Source organism: Sinohyriopsis cumingii, chromosome 5 (assembly GCF_028554795.1).
Source record: "Sinohyriopsis cumingii isolate HCF-2022 chromosome 5, ASM2855479v2, whole genome shotgun sequence".
In the NCBI taxonomy this organism is placed as follows: Eukaryota; Metazoa; Mollusca; class Bivalvia; order Unionida; family Unionidae; genus Sinohyriopsis; species Sinohyriopsis cumingii.
In genome coordinates this window covers 58,572,725-58,592,936 of record NC_142965.1, presented here as the reverse complement: position 1 = coordinate 58,592,936, position 20,212 = coordinate 58,572,725, and the positions used below count along the sequence as shown (strand labels likewise).

The 20,212-nt window shown below is 34.6% G+C and overlaps 1 protein-coding gene across 1 annotated transcript; it reads left to right on the top strand.

Annotated features, from left to right (window-relative positions):
• Positions 1 to 1,406: 1,406 nt before the first annotated feature.
• LOC149799241 (carbohydrate sulfotransferase 15-like) lies at positions 1,407 to 17,496 on the top strand. Its single transcript, XM_089958171.1, has 8 exons — positions 1,407 to 1,791; positions 3,914 to 3,955; positions 4,564 to 4,680; positions 5,207 to 5,363; positions 11,787 to 11,949; positions 12,408 to 12,555; positions 15,325 to 15,820; positions 17,088 to 17,496. Exons 1-7 carry the CDS (start codon positions 1,464 to 1,466, stop codon positions 15,492 to 15,494), a joined length of 1,125 nt encoding a protein of 374 aa, XP_089814297.1. The 5' UTR covers positions 1,407 to 1,463; the 3' UTR covers positions 15,495 to 15,820; positions 17,088 to 17,496.
• Positions 17,497 to 20,212: the final 2,716 nt, after the last annotated feature.

The following is a 20,212-nucleotide window of genomic DNA, read 5'->3' as shown; positions in this document are numbered from 1 at the left end:
CGTTTGATTTTCACCCTCTTGTTTCTTTGCTGCTACTTCTTCTTGCTGTTGTTGCTGTTGTTTTTTTCTTACCTCTTCTTGTTGCTGTTGCTGTTGCTGTAGGAGAAAAGCTTGTTCCGCTTCCTTTTGTCGTTGCATAAATTTCTCCAATTCTTCTTTCTGTCTCTGTCTAAAATTCTCCACTTGCGGTAATGACGAAGGTTCCGGAACAAATTCTTGCGAGGTAAGAAAATCCACAAAATCCCAATGTACCTCTTCTGAAAGTAAGTCCGGGTTCCCTTGGGCGGTCTCCCCTGCTGGTGCACCCCAATGGATCGTTTTCTGAATTTCCGTCATGTTGAATCACTGTCGCATAGATTGACTGCACACAAGCGCTAGCGAATCTATATAGACCAACTGACGTCACAGACTAATCTCTTCGGATTGGATGCGGGCTGACTGAATTTTGTAACGCGTGTTTGGATTGGAGAATGAACTCAATCCGTTTCAATCCTACCTCTACCTATAAATAAGCGCAGTTCAGTGCATTGATTCACCTGTTCTCGTCGCTTCAAGATGTGGACCGATGTGCAATCTTCTACGCTTGTGTCTTCCATGTTGTTCCGGACGGACATACCCATGTATGTCCGATCCAAGTGGACTCTTGTCCACAGGACAAACACCAGTCTGTGGATACGTAGGATCTACGTAGAAAGACAAGGATGCCTGAAAAGAGTCCTGATTCACGGTCCTACAGTGAAACGTAGCCTAAGGACAAGAAGAAGACCAATGCGGTACCCTTTATGTTAATGGATACATTAACATAAACCCAAAGGCCCTTTTCAGGGCCAGCCATATTTCTCGAAAAGAGATAGCCTTTCCATTGCCTACCCTTTTTAAATTTAAATTTAAATTTAAATTTAAAAAAACTTTTTTTAAAAAAAAAAAATCCCATATTCAATTCCCCTTGTCCCTAGACAAACCCAAACTCTATTCCCATGTTCAATTCCCCTTGTCCCTAGACAAGCCCAAACTCTATGTTAAATTCCCATTATCCCTAGAGTGGTCCAGCGTTTTTCTCCATGTTAAATTTCCATTGTCCCTTGAATGGCCCAGGGGTGTTTTTAATGCTAAGTCCCATTGTCCCTAGGGTGGCCCCATTTACTACTCATTTCCATTGGCTAGTTCAAAAGTAACCAGAAAATAACCCCTAATCGGTCGCTGCCAGATCTTCACGTAGGTTGGTGAAAGATCTGATTTTAATAATAATGATTGTTCCAAAATCACCATCTTTTCTGATTTATCATGTATACATGTAAGTAATTTCGAAAATATAAATATTTGAAGTTAAAATCAAACATTTAAAATGACTGCTACAATGCTTCAACTCAAACATATTTGTACTTTTCCAGCCCAAATTTGATTTCTTGCCAAATTATAAAAATCCGTGTTTCATAAAAAAAGAAGCGACGTGGGGTACACAAATGAATGTCAGTGATGGAAACTGGAAAGGACTGCCCCATAATTCAAAAAACATCAAAAGATATAACACTGGTCGTGGTTTCAATCAGAACATAAAACTGTTAAGTGACCCCCAGTTTCCTTCTGTAAGTGAGGCAGATCAAAACGAATATGAAGGAATCAACATAACAAAAGACTCTGGAGACCGTTTATATTGTCTTCCATATTTTATCATCGCTGGATTTCCAAAATGCGGTACAACAGATCTCTGGCACAGGATGATACAGCATCCAGATATTGTGGTACATCCAACAGAAAAGGAGCCGATGTTTTTTGACAACAGAAGATTCTGTAAGTTTTCGTTTCTATCAAGACAGACAAACGCAAGTCCTCTTTACACATTAAATTATGCAAATGAAATTAGATTATGCAACATTTTCTCGGTAACATCTCCCAAAGCATTCAGTTACTTCGAAACTCGTTCCACCCCCCCCACTCTCTCTCCAGTTGGTTTTCTTTGTTTTCATCACTGCATACAATCGTACTTAAATATTCTTTTCTCACACTATAACGGGTTTTAAATACGCAGATGAGACATTTAATTCAAATTTATGCCTAATGGCTTTTGAGAAAATACAAGGGATGGCAATGCAATGTAAACTGTACATGATCTGCTAGAAATAATTGCCGTGTTTCACCAAGGTCAAATATATTTATCAAGGTTGATCCAATAAACTGTCTTCAAATAGGAAACTAAATATCGCAGAAGTATGAAAAGCAATGTTTAAAACCTGGATACTGGGACAGTTAGGTCTTTTCTGACGCATTATATACATAACTTTAATATCTCAAGGAACATCTGGATGATTTTTTTTATGTCCAAGTACCGACAAAAGTACAAAGGAAACAAACTGAGAGTATAGTATATTGTAATGCATATTGTAAAGTGTATTGTAATGTATATTGTAATGTATTTTGTAATGCACAATGTACTGTAATATCCTATGGTCTTACAATGCAACATTATCTATACATTACATCCTAGTTCGGACCTTTTTAATAAATAAATTGGTTAACTGGATATATTTCAGTGTATGTAATGAATAGATATGCCTCAATAACATTATTAAGATGAAACCATGAAAGAACCACGAACTGAAATCATTTTGTGTTATTGCGCATTATCTTACTCCAACTAGTATAACAACAGTTGCACAATGCTGAATGAAATATATTTGCGCCAAATGTATAGTTGTCAGCAGATTTTACACGAATGCGTTTAATAATTTTCCATGTGTTAATCTTTTTTGTTTCTCTTTGTTGTTCTCTTGATAGACACCACCACATATTTTTTGGAAATAGTGAATCAGGTTTTTCTTTTCTCTGGCTTGTTTGTTTAAATTGTAGATGTTAAATAACATATTTTGAAGAACATGTGGACATTTTGAAAAACCAAGCATCCGCTGAGTTTTGTTATAACATTGATTTTTGTTTTCAATATAACCATTTTGTTACGGATTGAACATTAATTTTCCATTCAACAATCTTACATACTGAAGAAATTCGGTTATGTTAGGACACCTTAGGAAAACATCAATGGTTAGAACTGGAATGAAAATTGTTACTCACATTTATAGAAGAAGTCAATAATTTACTCTGAATGATAGAGCTAAATATGCTGACTTTACTGTTCTGGATAAACGTAGGAAAATATTGTAGAAATATTAACGCTTATTAAATACATGTTTAGAAAAAAGTTAATTTTTTAAATTTTGATTTGCGTTGCCATTCGTATTTTTCATCAATCAGATTAGTTTTGTATTCTCAGCATAGCACCACTATTGAATGAATGGAAACGATGATAAATCAGCAGAGTCATAGCTTCATTCAATGTAGATTTTGTAATGATTTTTCAGTCGAGACTCAGAATGGTTACCTAGTCACCACTTACTATTTACAATAATATTCTAATCAAAAGGTTCATTATCTGGAGCGATTCATGTGGGATAACATCATAATACATAATGAGTCGTGCATGCAATATTATGGGGTAATAGATCACGATCCGTGTTAAATTTGTAACTGAAAAATCTGTGTATTGTTCGAATTCGAATTAAAGTTCAGTCTGGTCGGTTTTGCAATTCTGACACTAATTTGTTTAGATAATTAGAGTTGCAAGGGGAGAAAAAATTATCTTTGAATACTATATAACACCTGGCACTATGTGAAAAATATTTCATTTGGAAACTATTTCTAATAGAAAATGGATCAGAAGTTTCTGATGCATTTTAAGCAAATGTTCCAATGTTCCTTGTCATATACAATTGGTCCGCCAGGCCATGTGTAAAGAAATGGAAATATTTCAAAAGAGGTGCCGCGAAACTTGAAGATCGCCATTAAAGCGAATATATAACTCGTTATTCCCGTTCCGTTATGGTTCGAGTAATGAAGAGGATGCTTTTTTGATTCCCAGATGATGACACGCCAACAATTAGACCGCCGGTATCACGAACAGGTATGCATTGTGACTGACAACTACAGTATTCGTACCGTGAACGATCACAGAAGCAAAGTGAAACCTACCTACCTACCTGTCTATCTACCTACCTACCTACCTACACACACACACACACACACACACACACACACACACACACACACATATATATATATATATATATATATATATATATATATATATATATATATATATATATATATATATATATATATATATATATATATATATAATGTGTATTTAACTTCAGAAGAGGAGCTTTCCAAAGAAATAATTGGTTATATGTATATGTATTCAATAATTGTGACCTGCTGAAAGTTTGTTTGGCATATCGAGGATATAGAGTATGCTAGAAGTACTGCCTTTAACATCATCTAGTAAAATAAGGTAAATGTTTCTACATGTATTTGAAGATGCCACAAAATAAAGAAACGGTAAGAGTTAAAGTTAAGCTGTGAGTATTTACATTAATTTTGTATCATAGGTTTTGGCAATTTAGACACACACACACACACACACACACACACACACACACATATATATAAAATTTTGATAGAATGGCCTAATGTGATCCTATTTTAATTTGATAAATTTTCATCCTTCAGAGAAAGACGGGACATGGTTATTGGAGACCTACCTGGAATTTTTCACAGAGCCAACAAGATACATTGAAAAGCATTTTGATAGTAGAAATGGGGAACATTACCATGACAAAATTACAGGTTACGATTTTGTGTTACAATTTCTAAAGTCATCAACATGTACAATTGAATAGAGCAATAACAAATATGTTGAGTAGCTGTAAATTAATGGGATTATATTGTTTTGCATAAAGGCTTGGAGAGAATACGTTCGCCTGAGACATTGAATTAGTTTACAAATATTTTTATACAGAATTTAGAACTATTGCCACTTCTACTCTCAGATTTTGTATATCTGGTATTTGCACATAAGTGTATGATCACCACGAATTAGGAACGTGTAAAAGAGAAACAGAGGAGTGCTCCCATAAGGGGTGATATAGATGGATGCAAAGTGTCTATTTTGTTACCACTTACCTTAAAGATTATGTTTTGTTGCTCTGGGGTTGTTGGCAATTTGGGTATGATCCTGAAGACGGAGATAGGTCAGAGATTGCAGGATTGGGGTGGATGGGGTTAGAGTCCGTTGGTTTAAATTACATTTAGCTTTTATTAAGTTTACGTTTTAGTGGTTGTAAAGGTAAACGTTATATTTTCTTTCTTGAAGGTGAAGGTTCCTCCAATACCATGCCGATAAATGACGAATGGTTCCAACTGCCTGAAAACTCAAACCTCAGGGAACCTAAATACACCAACGCCGATCACGTGCACCACTTAATACCCCAAATCAAAATTATCGTCATGATTAGAGACCCTGTCGAAAGGTACTTATGACAAATTGTAACTTTATCTGGCACATGTATAACAAACTAATATTACCCCTTTTAAATCTGAAAATATATGCCAATTGTCCAGTGAACTTTTACTAAAAGCATTCAAATGCCGTAAACATATTGGAAGAAAATTGTGTTGAATGTTTTTTTTTGAAGAGTTGTTGCACTTCAGACCATTTGTTTTTATTACACATAAAACTATATTTATGCCCACATCGATTGTTTTTTAGTAGTATTTTTGTAGAAAAGCTAGATTATTAGGGTTATGTGCATTTCGTGACGGTATTAAACTTAGCTATAATTTAGTAGTTACCTATCCTCAAATCGAGTCACAATTAACATTTACAGAGAACAGCGTGAGATGTGTGTAAAGATGATAAATATTTAAAGCAAGTTTTTCACTGATATTAGAGATATAAATTAAAATTCCGAACTACTGAATATACATTTAGCTATTTAAATATCTCCTTCACGCACGTTCTCACACGTCTATATAAAGCACCACCACATTATCATTTTATTCCAACAAGTCACGGCGTGTCAAATACCATGTCAAGGAAAGTCCACAATAATCACCACTACACTATCAAGTTAGTCCAACAAGTCATTATGGGTCGAAAACCAACTCAAAGTAAGTCTAAAAACACCATAACATTTATCATTTTAGTCCAACGTGTAGTGGCATGTCGAATACCAAATCAACGTAAGTCCAAAAAACACCACCAAATTTATCATTTTAGTCCAACAAGTCATGGCATGTGGAGTACCAAATCAAGGTAAGCCTAAAATCACATTATCAGCTTAGTCCAATTAGTCATGGTATGTCGAATAGCAAATTAAGGTAAGTCTAAAAATTCTACATAATGAGTTTAGTCCAAAAAGTAATGGCTAACAACAGCTACATCATCATTTTAGTCCAACACATCATGGCATGTCGAATACCAAATCATGGTGAGTATAACAATAACCACCATATTTATCATTTTAGTCCAACACGTTAAGGCATGTCGAATACCAAATCATGGTAAGTCTAACAATAACCACCACATTTATCATTTTAGTCCAACACGTCATGGCAGGTCGAATACCAAATCATGGTAAGTCTAACAATCACCACCACATTTATCATTTTAGTCCAACACGTCATGGCAGGTCGAATACCAAATCAAGGTAAATCTAAGAAACACCGCAACATTTATCATTTTAGTCAAACAACTCATGGCATGTCCAGTACCATATCAAGTTAAGTCTAACAACAACTACATTATCATTTTAGTCCAACAAGTCACGGCATGTCGAATACAAAATCAATATAAGTCTACAAAACACCACACATTTATCATTTTAGTCCAACTTGTATTGGCATGTCCAATACCAAATCAAGGTAGGTCTAAAAAAAACACCACCACATTATCATTTTATGGAACGTCGAATACCAAACCGAGGTAAGTTTAAAGACCAGAACATTTGTCATTTTAGTCCAACAGGTCATGGCATGTCTAATAATATATCAATGTAAGTCTAAAACACACCACCACATTTATCACTGTAGTCCAACAAGACATAGTAGGTCGAATGCTCAATAAATGTAGGTCTAAAAATATCTCCACATTTATCATTTTAGTCCAACACGTCATGGCATGTCGAATGTTAAATAAATATAGGTATAACAAATAAAACAACATTTATCACTTTAGTCCAACACGTCATTGCATGTCAAATTCTAAATAAATGTAGTTCTAGCAAATACTATCACATTTATCATTTTAGTCCAGCCTGTATTGGCATGTCGAATACCAAATCAAGGTAAGTCTAAAAACACCATCACATTTAACGTTTTAGTCCACAAAGTCATTGCATGTTGAATACTAAATCAAGGTAAGTCTAAAAACTACTACATCATCGTTTTAGTCCAACACGTCATGACATGTCGAATACCACATCAAAGTAAGTAAATAAACAGAACCACATTATCAGTTTAGTCTAACAAATCATGGCATGTCGAATGCCAAATCAAGGTAAGTAAAAAAAAACAGAACACAATTATCAGTTTAGTCCAACAAATCATGGCATGTCGAATATCAAATCAAGGTAAGTCTATAAAATCTGCATAATGACTTTATTCCAACAAGTAATGGCGTATCGAATGCCAGATCAAGGTAAGTCTCAACAACAGCTACATTTTCAGTTTAGTCCCACACATCATGGCATGTCGAATACCAAATCAAGGTAAATCTAAAGACCACTACATTATCGTTTAGTCCAGCACGTCATGGCATGTCGAATAACACATCAAGTTACGTCTTAAAGCCACTACATTATCATCTTAGTCCGACAAGTCACGGCATGTCGAATACCAAATCATGGTAAGTCTAAAAATAACCGCCACCACATTTATCAGTATAGTCGAAAAGGTCATGGAATGTCGAATACCTAGTCAAGAAGAGTCTAAAAGCACCACCACATTATCATTTGTGTCCAACACGTCACGGCATGTCGAATGCCAAATCAAGGTAAGTAAAAAAAAAACAGAACACAATTATCAGTTTAGTCCAACAAATCATGGCATGTCGAATATCAAATCAAGGTAAGTCTATAAAATCTACACAATGACATTAGTCCAACAAGTAATGGCGTATCGAATACCAGATCAAGGTAAGTTTAACAACAGCTACATTATCAGTTTAGTCCAACACATCATGGCATGTGGATACCAAATCCAGTTATGTCTAAAAACACAACCACATTATCATTTAATCCAACTTGTATTGGCAGGTCGAATACCAAATCAAGGTAAGTCTAAAAACACCACTACATTTATCATTTTAGTCCAACACATCATGTCCTGTGGAATATCAAATTAATGTAAGTCTAACAAACACCACAGCATTTATCATTTTAGTCCAGCTTATATTGGCATGTCGAATAACACATCAAGGTAAGTCTAAGAAACACCACCACATTTATAATTTTAGTCCAACAAGTAATGGCGTGTCGAATACCAAATAAAAGTAAGTCTAAAAACACCACCCCATTTATCATTTTATTCCGACTTTTATTGGCATGTCGAATACCAAATCAAGGTAAGTCTAAACAACACCACCACATTATGATCTTAGTCCAACACGTCATGGCATGTGGAATACCAAATCAGTGTAAGTCTAAAAACAACGCAACATTTATCATTTTATTCCGACTTTTATTGGCATGTGGAATGCCAAATCAAGCTAAGTTTAAAAACCACCACATTATCATTTTAGTCCAACAAGACATTGCGTGTCGAATACCAAACCAAGGTACGTCTAAAAACCAATAAAATATTATTTTAGTCCAACACGTCGTGGCATGTCGAATATCAAATCAAGCTAGGTCTTAAAACCACTACATGATCATCATAGCCCAACAAGTCATGGCATTTTGAATAATATATCAATGTAAGTCTAAAACACACCACCACATTTATCATTTTAGTCCAACAAGGCATGGTATGTTGAATAGCAAGTCAAGATAAGTCTAAAGAAACAACACCACATTATCATTTTAGTTCTAGGCGTCATGGCATGTCGAATACCAAAATCAAGGTAAGTCAAGAAAACACCACCACATTTATCATTTTAGTCCAACACGTCATCCCGTGTCGAATAAAAAATGAAGGCAAGTCTGAAGAACACCTCCACATTTATCATTTTAGTCGAACAAGTCATGGCTTGTCGAATACCAAATCAAGGTAAGTCTAAAAACCACTACATTATCACTTTAGTCCAACAGGTCTAGGCATGGCGGATACCAAGTCAAAGTAATCCTAAAAAACGCGACCACATTATCACCATAGTCCAAGAAGTAATGCCATGTAGAATACGAAAAAAAGATAAGTGTAAAAACTACCACATTATCATTTTAGTCCAACACGAAATGGCATGTCGACTGCGAAATCAAGGGAAATCTACACAACAACACCACATTTATCATTTTAGTCCAATCAGTGTCAGCCTAAAAACCACTATATTGTCAGTTTAGTCCAACATGTAATGACGTGTCTAATTCCAAATCAAGGTAAGTCTAAGAACCATTACATTATCATTTATGTCGAACAAGTCATGGTATGTCGATTACTAAATCAATGTAAGTCTAAACAACACCACCACATTAATCATTTAGTCCATCCTGTACTGGCATGTTGAATACCAAATCAAGATAACCCTAAAAAACACCACCACATTTATAATTATAGTCTAACAAGTCATGGCATGTCGAACCCAAGTCAAGATGAGTCTTAAAACCACCACAACATTATCATTTGAAACAAACACGTCATGGTGTGTCAGATAGCAAATCAAGGTAACTCAAATAACCAATACATTATCATCTTAGTCCACCATGTCATGGCATGTCGAATATCTAATCAAGGTAAATAAAAACAGCATACCAGATCAAGGTAAATCTAACAACAGCTACATTATCATTTGAGTCCAACATATCATGGCATGTCGAATACTAAATCAAGGTAAGTCTAAAAACACCACCACTTTTATCATTTTAGTCCAACTTATATTGGCATGTGGAATACCAAATTATGGTAAGTCTAAGAAACACCACCCCATGTATCATTTTAGTCCAACATGTCATGGCAGGTCGATTACCAAATCAAGGTAAAAATCTACAAATAAACACACCAACAAAGTATCATTTTAGTCCAACAAGTCATGGCATGTCGAATACCAAATCAAGGTAAGTCTAAAAACACCCCCACTTGTGTCATTTTAGTCTAACTTATACTGGCATGTCGAATACCAAATCAAGGTACGTCTAAGAAACACCACTACATTTATCATTTTAGTCCAACAAGTCATGACATCTCGAATACCATATCAAGGTAAGTCTAAAAATCATTACATTATCATGATAGTTCAACAAGTCATCGCATGTCGAATATCAAATTAAAGTAGGTCGAAAATCACCACCACATTTATCATTATAGTTCAGCATGTCATTGCATGTCGAATACCAAGTCAATGTAAGTCTAAAAGCACCACTACATGTATCATTTAGTCCAAATTGTATTGGCAAAATAAAGGTAAGTCTAAGAAAGCTTCACCATATTTATCATTATAGTACCACAAGTCATGGCATGGCGAATACCAAATAAATGTAAGTCTATAAAACACCACCACATTACCATTTTAGTCCAACACTTCATGGCATGTCGAATACCAAATCAAGGTAAGTTTAAAAAACACCACCACATTATCATTGTAGTCCAACAAGTCATAGGGTGTCGAATACCAAATCAAGGAAAGTCTAAAAAACACAGCATCACATTTTATCATTTTATTCCAACACGTGATGCCATGTCGAATACCACATCAATGTAAGTCTAAAACACACCATTACAATTTCATTTTAGTCCAACATGTTATGGCATGTCGAATACCAAATCAAGGTAAGTCTAAACAACACCAGCACATTCTCATTTTAGTACAAGTAATGACATGTCGAATACCAAATCAAGGTAAGTCTAAACAACACCAGCACATTCTCATTTTAGTACAAGTCATGGCATGTCGAATACCAAATCAAGGTAAGTCTAAACAACACCAGCACATTCTCATTTTAGTACAAGTCATGGCATGTCGAATACCAAATCAAGTTAAGTCTAAACAACACCAGCACATTCTCATTTTAGTACAAGTCGTGGCATGTCAAATACTTAGTCATGGTTAGTCTAAACACCACGACCACATTATCATTCTAGTCCAACAAGCCAAAAAGACACAAAGTCTCTGAAATTGAATATCTTATATATTTGTGCACATTTTTGTCTTAGCAGAGTGTTAATATATATTCCGATTCTACCACCATTGTAATATTGCATACTAGTTAATTTCCGTGACGAAGTATTCCTAAGTGATCAGGACGCAAAGATGTAAACAGGTACACTAAAATGCCTTAATAAATACTTATGAACAGAAATGAGTGACTGCAGGAGTACTTTAAAAATTTACAAATATTACAGAAAGAATAATGATTCCTATTATTAATTACCAAAGTATAAATTGTTATTGTCCCTTTCTAAAGTCCAAAAAGTACTTTACGCAGTTTCAGGAAATATTTCCCCAATTTCCTGTGGTATTATAGGGCAAATCGGGGGTGGGAGGTGGCAGAGTCGACGGGCCACTTCTACTAAATGAGAGCGACACAAGCACAACATTTTAAAAAGGAAGTACTTTTTTGTTTACAATTAAGAAGTTACATATATGTAATGGAAACACTTAGTCCCAAGCCCCCCCCCCCCCCCAGCAGTTTCATCCCACTGACGTTTTACCTAGTTGCTATCACAAACGGAACCCCCACCCAATTCGCGTCTGGTATTTGCTTTCCGATCGTTAAGTTGACTGAATTCTTTGACTGTTGCAGACTGCTCTCAGGGCATCTATACTTCAGTGACCAGTACAAGTACGACACTAGTAAAGAGTTATTTCACAATGTAGTTGTAGATGCTGTGAAGAAATTTGAAGATTGCTTGAAATACAACACTGAACGAGGGTGTGCCTATAACAAATCCATCACAACAATCAAGGTAACTTTCAAATATATATATATATAAAATATACAAAGACTAGTGGTCTTACTAGAATGTTTTTACTATATCTTCATAATTTTAATTTTTCAAAATACGATTTTTGTTCCGTCTCATTGTTTATAGCATTAATATCATAAAAGAACGCATGATTTTCCATAGTTTGTTTTGGCATTAAATGTATTATTATAATGTACGAATTTAAATAAATTCTATAAAGCAATGCAACTATAATTATAGGTCAAAAACTATTATTAATACTACTACTGTTACTGCTACTACTGTTATATCAGTAATATAGAGTAAATTGTTTAAAATTTTAGCTTTTCACTAAATGTTTGAAGAGAAAAACAACTATGGTACACTTTCCAAATCAGATCAAATAACGTACATACTAGAGAATTAAAACATACTGAATGCCACATATCGATAGCCTTAATTTATCCCGTGTATTGCAGAATCGAATACGTGTTGGACTGTATGCGGTCCATATTGCAGACTGGTTTCGAGTTTTTTCTCGCCATCAGTTTTTATTTTTAAAAACAGAAGATTACATAAAAGATGTCAGGAATACTCTGGTCAAAGTATTTGACTTTCTTCAACTTGGTAAGTTCCGAATGAGTGAATTATTTATAAAACTCAGTCCACTTACATATGTTTGTATTCTTTAAACAATGTTGTTGTTTCTCAATCGGAATAATTATTCTTTGTAATTGCATGGCACATTGGAGACATATAACCATGTTTCAATCTATTGCAACCGAATACAGTAATAGAATATTCTGTTGATGAAGCAGAAAATGATGAATAGATAAAAATAATACATACTTCCCTTATTCTAAAGTTGAGTGATCTGCACAATTGTATTGTCAGCTTCTTAAACAAAATCTGTTTGTAAGTTAGATTTGAATCTGCAACAAAGCATCTTTACTTTACCAACTCATGTAAGCATGGTGGATATTTTCAAAGTGTTTTTATTTCTTTCTGAGGGGACCTATTTCAGGAACACATTACGAATATTTGCAATTGCTGTTAACGATTCCTGTTAATTGAAATTTAGTTATATTATGTCTCGTTATAACGAAAAAGGACTAAATAAATTGCAACATATATTTCAGTTTGTCTAGTGAAATTAGCATAATTATTTATGAATGTTTTAGCTAAATTCCCTAAATTCCCCATTTTCGAAATTGTTTAAAAGAAACGATAATGAACTAAATTTATGAATTCACAAAATACCATTCATTTCACAATTTGTTTTGAAATGTTCCGCATGACGGATCAAAGGAAAACTGTGAATGTTACTGCGACGGCCACACACCAAGCCAACAAAGTTACGGTACAATGCTCCAACCGGTGTGGGAGGAGTAGCAATGACGAAGACACTTTCCACAATGCCACCTTTCTTTAAATTATTTCAAGAAAAGTTCCTCCAGGTGGGACAGAAGAAAACAAAATACAGTGACCTTACTTCCTATTCACACCAAATTCATATCTTACCTACAAAGTTAAAGCACAATCCTTCAGCCAGTATAGGAGGAAAACCGACGAGGAACTAAATTCCCCAAATATCGATGTTTTGCCAATGATTCAGTCAGTGTCCTGAAAAATGGACCAGATATAAAAAGAACACCCTATTTGGATGTGGGATTCTCCAAGGAAGCCATAGCTGTTTTCGACAATATTTTAAGAAATATCTCGCGGCCAAATGGGTCAGAGATAAAAGAAACCAACTTGCATTGAGCATCTACACCAACCACATATAGAGCCGTAAAAGTTGTCTTAAGGTCTACTAATTGAAGCGATGACAACCTTTGTCATGGACAGACGGACAGCCAGAAAGATCCACGGATGCACTGACGTACAGGGGCAACCAAAGAGATTCAAAGAGATAGACTTACTTACAGGCACAGGAACACTGTTTAATATAATATATGCGTTTAAAAATTATTAAAATTTGCGATGGATATCATTTAGTTTCGTGAATGTCTAAATGCTATCACGTACTGGGCAATCCAAAGGACGGTAACATTTAGACATGACCGAAAATAAATGCTATCATGTACTGAGCTATCCAAAGGACGGTAACATTTAGACAAGACCCAAATTAAATGGTATCATGGACTGAGCTTACAAAGGACGGTAACATTTAGACATGACCGAAAATAAATGATATCATGTACTGGGCTACCCAAAGAACGGTAAACATTTATTCATGACCGAAACTAAATGATGTCATGTACAGGGCTTACAAAGGACGGTAAACATTTAGACATGAAAAAACTAAATGATATAATGTAGTGGGCTATCCAAAGGACGGTAACATTTAGACATGAAAAAACTAAATGATATAGTGTACTGGGCTATCCAAAGGACGGTAACATTTAGACAAGACCCAAACTAAATGATATCATGCACAGGGCTTACAAAGGACGGTAACACTTAGACATGACCCAAACTAAATGATATCATGCACTGGGGTATCCAAAGGACTGTACCATTTAGACATGACCCAAACTAAATGATATCATGCACTGGGGTATCCAAAGGACTGTACCATTTAGACATGACCCAAACGAAATGATATCATGTACAGGGCTTACAAACGACGGTAACACTTAGACATGACCCAAACTAAATTATATCATGCACTGGGGTATCCAAAGGACTGTACCATTTAGACATGACCCAAACTAAATGATATAGTGTACTGGGCTATCCAAAGGACTGTACCATTTAGACATGACCCAAACTAAATGATATCATGCACTGGGATATCCAAAGGACTGTACCATTTAGACATGACCCAAACTAAATGATATAGTGTACTGGGCTATCCAAAGGACTGTACCATTTAGACATGACCCAAACTAAATGATATCATGCACTGGGCTATCCAAAGGACTGTACCATTTAGACATGACCCAAACTAAATGATATAGTGTACTGGGCTATCCAAAGGACTGTACCATTTATATATGACCCAAACTAAATGGTATCGTGGACTAGGTTTACAAAGGACGGTAACTAATGCGAAAAGTACATTACAACATCAAGCATTATTATACGAAATGTTTCGTTTGCAACGAAACGCGTCAAATTGCATCTTTTTGGAATAATATATTTACAATATCTCATTTGACCGCCTTTCTGCCTCAGCCAAATATTGATTTTGTCATAGTCAAGAGGATTAAGTTGTGCCATGAGACTTTTTTTTCTCTGTCATTACAGATAGAAGATTGCAATTTTTCATACCGTATCTATCATCGATTTAAAAAAAATTGTGTTTCAGATTTTCATGTAATTTAAGTAATCTCTTTAAATTTTTATCTACATACTTTACAAATTTCCCCATAAACTTTCTTTTTTATTCAGAGTTTCCACCTCTGAGTAGTATGCTAGCCAAAGAGAAGCTGAACCGAAGAACAAAGACATTTGCCATGTTACCGGCCACACGAAAACTGTTACAAGACTTTTATCGGCCATACAATGATAGACTGTGGACATTACTTGGTGATAGAAGCTTTCATTACACATACCCATAAATAGAGAATTTCAAATCAATATTTTTATTAATTTAAATGTGTGAAACCAATGTAACAATTTTGAACTTTTGCTAGCCTCAGCGAGAAAAGTGTAAAACTATTAAAGAATTTCATGACTTTAATGCTTCAGTGGGTTTGTCAAAAGAGAATTGTGTTGTTTCAGATATTATACATGTGTCCTTCAATGTCATGTGACCAATGAGATTATGCTATAGTGGTGCTAAATCAACAAAATGAGATGAGTATTGGAAACGTTATGTTAAGAATGCATTTACAGAGAGTATATGTTGATATTTCAGAATGTATTTTTTGCAGCTTTTGGAAAGGTCAGTCAAACTTTCATCATCATCATCATCTTTATTTCCTTCCATGGAAGATTACATGATATAAGAATAAATCATCTGAATGCAATCAATAAATATATTAAAAAAAAAAAAAAAAAAAAAAAAAAAAAAAAAAAAAAAAAAAAAATATTCTATATTGCAATACAAATTCTTACACAATATCAATCAACAAAGTGTTCGTCAACTCATAAGTTGCAAGTTTCAGTACCTTATTTACAGAAGATAGCTGCACACTGCATGACAAAGTATGCTGCATACAGGACGAATAGCTTGGAGTTTTCTTTGTCGATTACTCCTGATGGTAACCTTTTACCTAAAAGATATTGTAGTTGCAGCTCATCTTCTGCATTAAATAACGTAATGTGCAGGCTCAGGGGAAATTTATCAGTAAGGAAATCCCAGAAAGAATTTCGAAAGTTCGACATATAAGGACAACTAACACAACAATGAAGTATCAAGTCTGTATAAACATTCCCACATCTAATACACATATCAAGCTGTGTTTGTGGAACAGCAGCCCATAGTTTAGCTACATATGTAAATACCTTAGTGTGTTGTCTAGTTTTAGCCCACTGCCACACTGAGGCAGGTCGTAAGTATTCGTGTATCGAAGAGAATCTATCAAAATCTGCTTGATTAGACATACGAACTCTCCAGAGGCTATTTTCAAGACCAACAATTTTTGACCTTACAATTTCTTTCCAATTATGTTTATGTGGAATTTCAGAATAATGTAAATAATCAGTTAGATACCCGAGCAAGTCAAACTTCTTTGAGGTATAATATAAATTTGAAATTAACCCGCAGCTTGACATGCATCCGCTCAGAATGAAGTGAAATAACGCAACGTTAAACACACGTTTAGTATGTACATTGTTAGGCATCAAACACAATCTGTGTAAAAACATCAATTTTCTTCTATCAATTTCGGACTGCGCTGATGTCCATCCTAGCATTCCCAGGGCAATGTCTGATCTTGTATGTATTGGAAAACCTTGTAAATGTTTGGCAAAATACCTCAGAGTTTTATCCAATAAAGCGAGGTCACTTTTTGAAATGTTACACCATAATTCACTTCCATAAAACATTGAAGGGAAAATTACCTTTTTAATTACATTTGCAGCAACCAAAGGATTTAAACCATTCGGTTTAATGCCAATACCAAACAGACCGTGAAAAGATTTTTTCCCTTTCTTGCATGCATCGAGTATTGCGTCATGCGACGTCAGCTTTGAGTTAATCTGGAAAGGTCAGTCAAACTTTCATGCATTGCATGCATTACACATTGCCCAATGCATCGTGCCATGTGTACAGTTATACATACATTACACATATTGGCTAATATGTAATGTGTATATTTATCCACAGATTACCCGATGTAATGTCGACAATCATACATACATAACACATTAGCCAATATGCCATGTCTGCAACTATAATGACATTAGACATTACCAAAGACATCAAAACATGTCTCCAGTTATACATACATTGCACATTAGCCAGGAAATCATATGTTCTCTATAATTACAGACGAACTACACAATGGAAAAGACAGTGTCGTGTTTGCAATAATGGATACACTATACACTGGTAAGACATAATTTTGTGTCTACAATAAGAGATACACTACACACTGGCCCAGATATCACGCTGCTCGTACAGGCGAACTACACAATGGCCAAGAAACCATCGATATGTTGATGCATATATATATATATATATATATACATATATATATATATATATATATATATATATATATATATATATATTGCTTTTCCAAAATATAGTCCCTTAAGCTTTTCGGTGATGACATTTTCGTGGATTGCTCTATCTGTGCCTTTTGGGTAGTTCATAAATATTTGTCTTTATATCATTGATAAACATAAGAAACATCAATGTAACCTCTTATATTTATTGTTGTTATTTTCGGTATCACAACATGCACAGGTAATTACATCTTGGCGAAATGCGGATGTATGAAGGCAAGAGGAAGGGCAAAAGTATTTAGTGAATAACACAAGGCAATCGTCCCTTAATACATACATATACAAACGATTCGTCATGGTCTCGTCCACAGCACACACTTTTATGGTTATTATTTGACATAATATTCCAGTAAAGCTAGTTCTGTGCATTTACCCTGCACTGATAATTATCTCGATATCACTGATTCCCTTTTACTAAATGTTCTGTACATGTACCATAAGAAATATTAATTTAATTCAAGCAAGAAAAATATTGCTTTTTATTTTGATGGTTACATTCTTAAATTGAATTTGATGAGAGTAATTGCCCAGAATCAAGCGCACAACGTCTGTGGAAACGACTATACATGAGTTTAAGCATTTTATTATATATTTTAATTTCACTTTTGCATTAATACATTATATAGTTTTAATTTACAGATACAGGTGTTGTTGATTTATTGAATTTATAAATATATACCACTGTAAAAAGATGGTGCTGTTGATATTCATTAATAATGTCTTTGAGTGTAGTTTCGGTTGCTAATTATTGTTATTATTATTATTATTATCGGGTACCATTCATCACTAACGTGTATTCTGCAAGCTACATTCTTACATTAAACATTCTTCATTCATTTTACTTTTGCTTGTTAATCAACTTTCAATATCTACTCATTATAAAAAACCATTTTATTTTCTCCCGGTTAAGCACGGCCCCCATTTGATAAGTTTTCTTTCTTTCTTTTATCACTATAGAGTTCAATTGTCTTATCTGTTATGTATGAAGCAGATAATTTAAATTGTCTCCATGGCTGTTTGCATTAGTTTCAATGGATTTTATACGCCCCGTCAGTTCATTGTATCCGCAGTGTCTTATTCACTAGGTCTCCTCACATGCTTAACTTAAAGATTTTGTTAGTGGTTTTCATCTTCATGCAAAAGAAAAGCGTTATCATATTTATGCGATGATAAGTACGCAGTAGTTTCTATTACTTTTTCAGAGTGCCAAATACGTAGAACAAAAGGATTTTATAGCAAAATAATTTTAATTGGAGGAAAAATACATATGATTAAAGAAATATTCATTTTTACATAAGATTAAGAGGTTTCGACCCTTTTCCCAGTTTTAATGATATCAGTATTAGTAGACCTTGATGTCAGTTGACCGTGTGCTCTTTGATGTTTGTGATAGTTGTGTATTGGACTGTCATTTAATTTGCGCACCTTTTGATGTTTTTGATAGTTGTGTGTATGACTTTGGCATTCGATTGTGTTTCATTTGATGTTTGTAATAATTTGTATTGGGCTTTATCAGTTGATTTTGTTTCTTTTGATGTGTGTGTGTGTGTGTGTGTGTGTGTTTCACTTTGTCAGTTGATTGTTTGCCTTTTGATGTTTGCGTCATTTATGTTTTAGAGTTTATCAGTTGCCTGTGTGCCTGTTGGTGTTTGTGATAGTTTTTTTTATTTTACTTTGTTAGTGTGTGCCTTTTGATGTTTGTAACTTTTGTATGGACGTTATAATTCGACTGTGTGCCTTTTGTTACTTGTGTTAGTTTTGTATCGGAGCTTGTCAGATGGTGTGTTCTGGTGTTGATTGTGATAGCTTTACATTAGACTTTTTCAGTTGACCGTGTGCCTTGTTGATGCTTGTGCCAGTTTGGTATTGGGCTTTCAACTGTGCCTTTTGATGTTTGTAACAGTTTTGTATTAGAGTTTGTTAGTTGACCGTGAGCCTTTTGATGCTTGTAATGGTTTTACTATTGGACTTTTGCAAGTTAAGTGTATGCCTATAGGCCTTTGGCAGTTAAACGTATGTCTTTTGATGCTTGTGATAGCGTTGTATTGGACTTTGTCAGTTGACGGTATGTCTGATGATGTTTGTGATAGTTTTGTATTGGACTTTAGCAGTTGGCTGTGTGCCTTTTGAAGTTTATGACAGTTTAGAATTTGATTTTGTGAGTTGACTGTGTGCCAGTTGATGTTCGTGAAAGTTTTGTAGCTCACTTCGTCATTTGCGAGTAAGCCTTTTTATATTTTTGACCGTTCTTTATTGAACTTTGTCAGTTGCGTGTGTGCCTTTTGATGTTTTCGATAGTGTTTTTATAATTTGTCAGCTGAGTGCGTGCCTGTTATAACATTTTTCAAATTTTCTTTAATAGGTTTTACTCGTTATAAGAGTTCTTTTGTATGCTGTATCACGGTTATATATCTTCATAGCATCGATGATATTTCCTCTGGCAAGTTTCCTTTTATTAGGATATTGGTCTCATGAGAGTGTTATTACGTAGTTAACTATTTGCAAATATGAATGACATTCATATTTGTAAAAGTCATAGCCATATTGATGGATACCATTTAATTTTCTTTTAATTTTATTTTTTTCTGTCAGTCTTAGATTG

Excerpts from the sequence above, each read along its gene's own strand:
- LOC149799241 (XM_089958171.1), top strand. The coding sequence starts at position 1,464 with ATGAATGTCAGTGATGGAAACTGGAAAGGACTGCCCCATAATTCAAAA. Across the intron at positions 5,364-11,786 it reads ATTAGAGACCCTGTCGAAAG|ACTGCTCTCAGGGCATCTAT; the intron begins GTACTTATGACA and ends TGACTGTTGCAG. Across the intron at positions 12,556-15,324 it reads ATTTGACTTTCTTCAACTTG|AGTTTCCACCTCTGAGTAGT; the intron begins GTAAGTTCCGAA and ends TTTTTTATTCAG.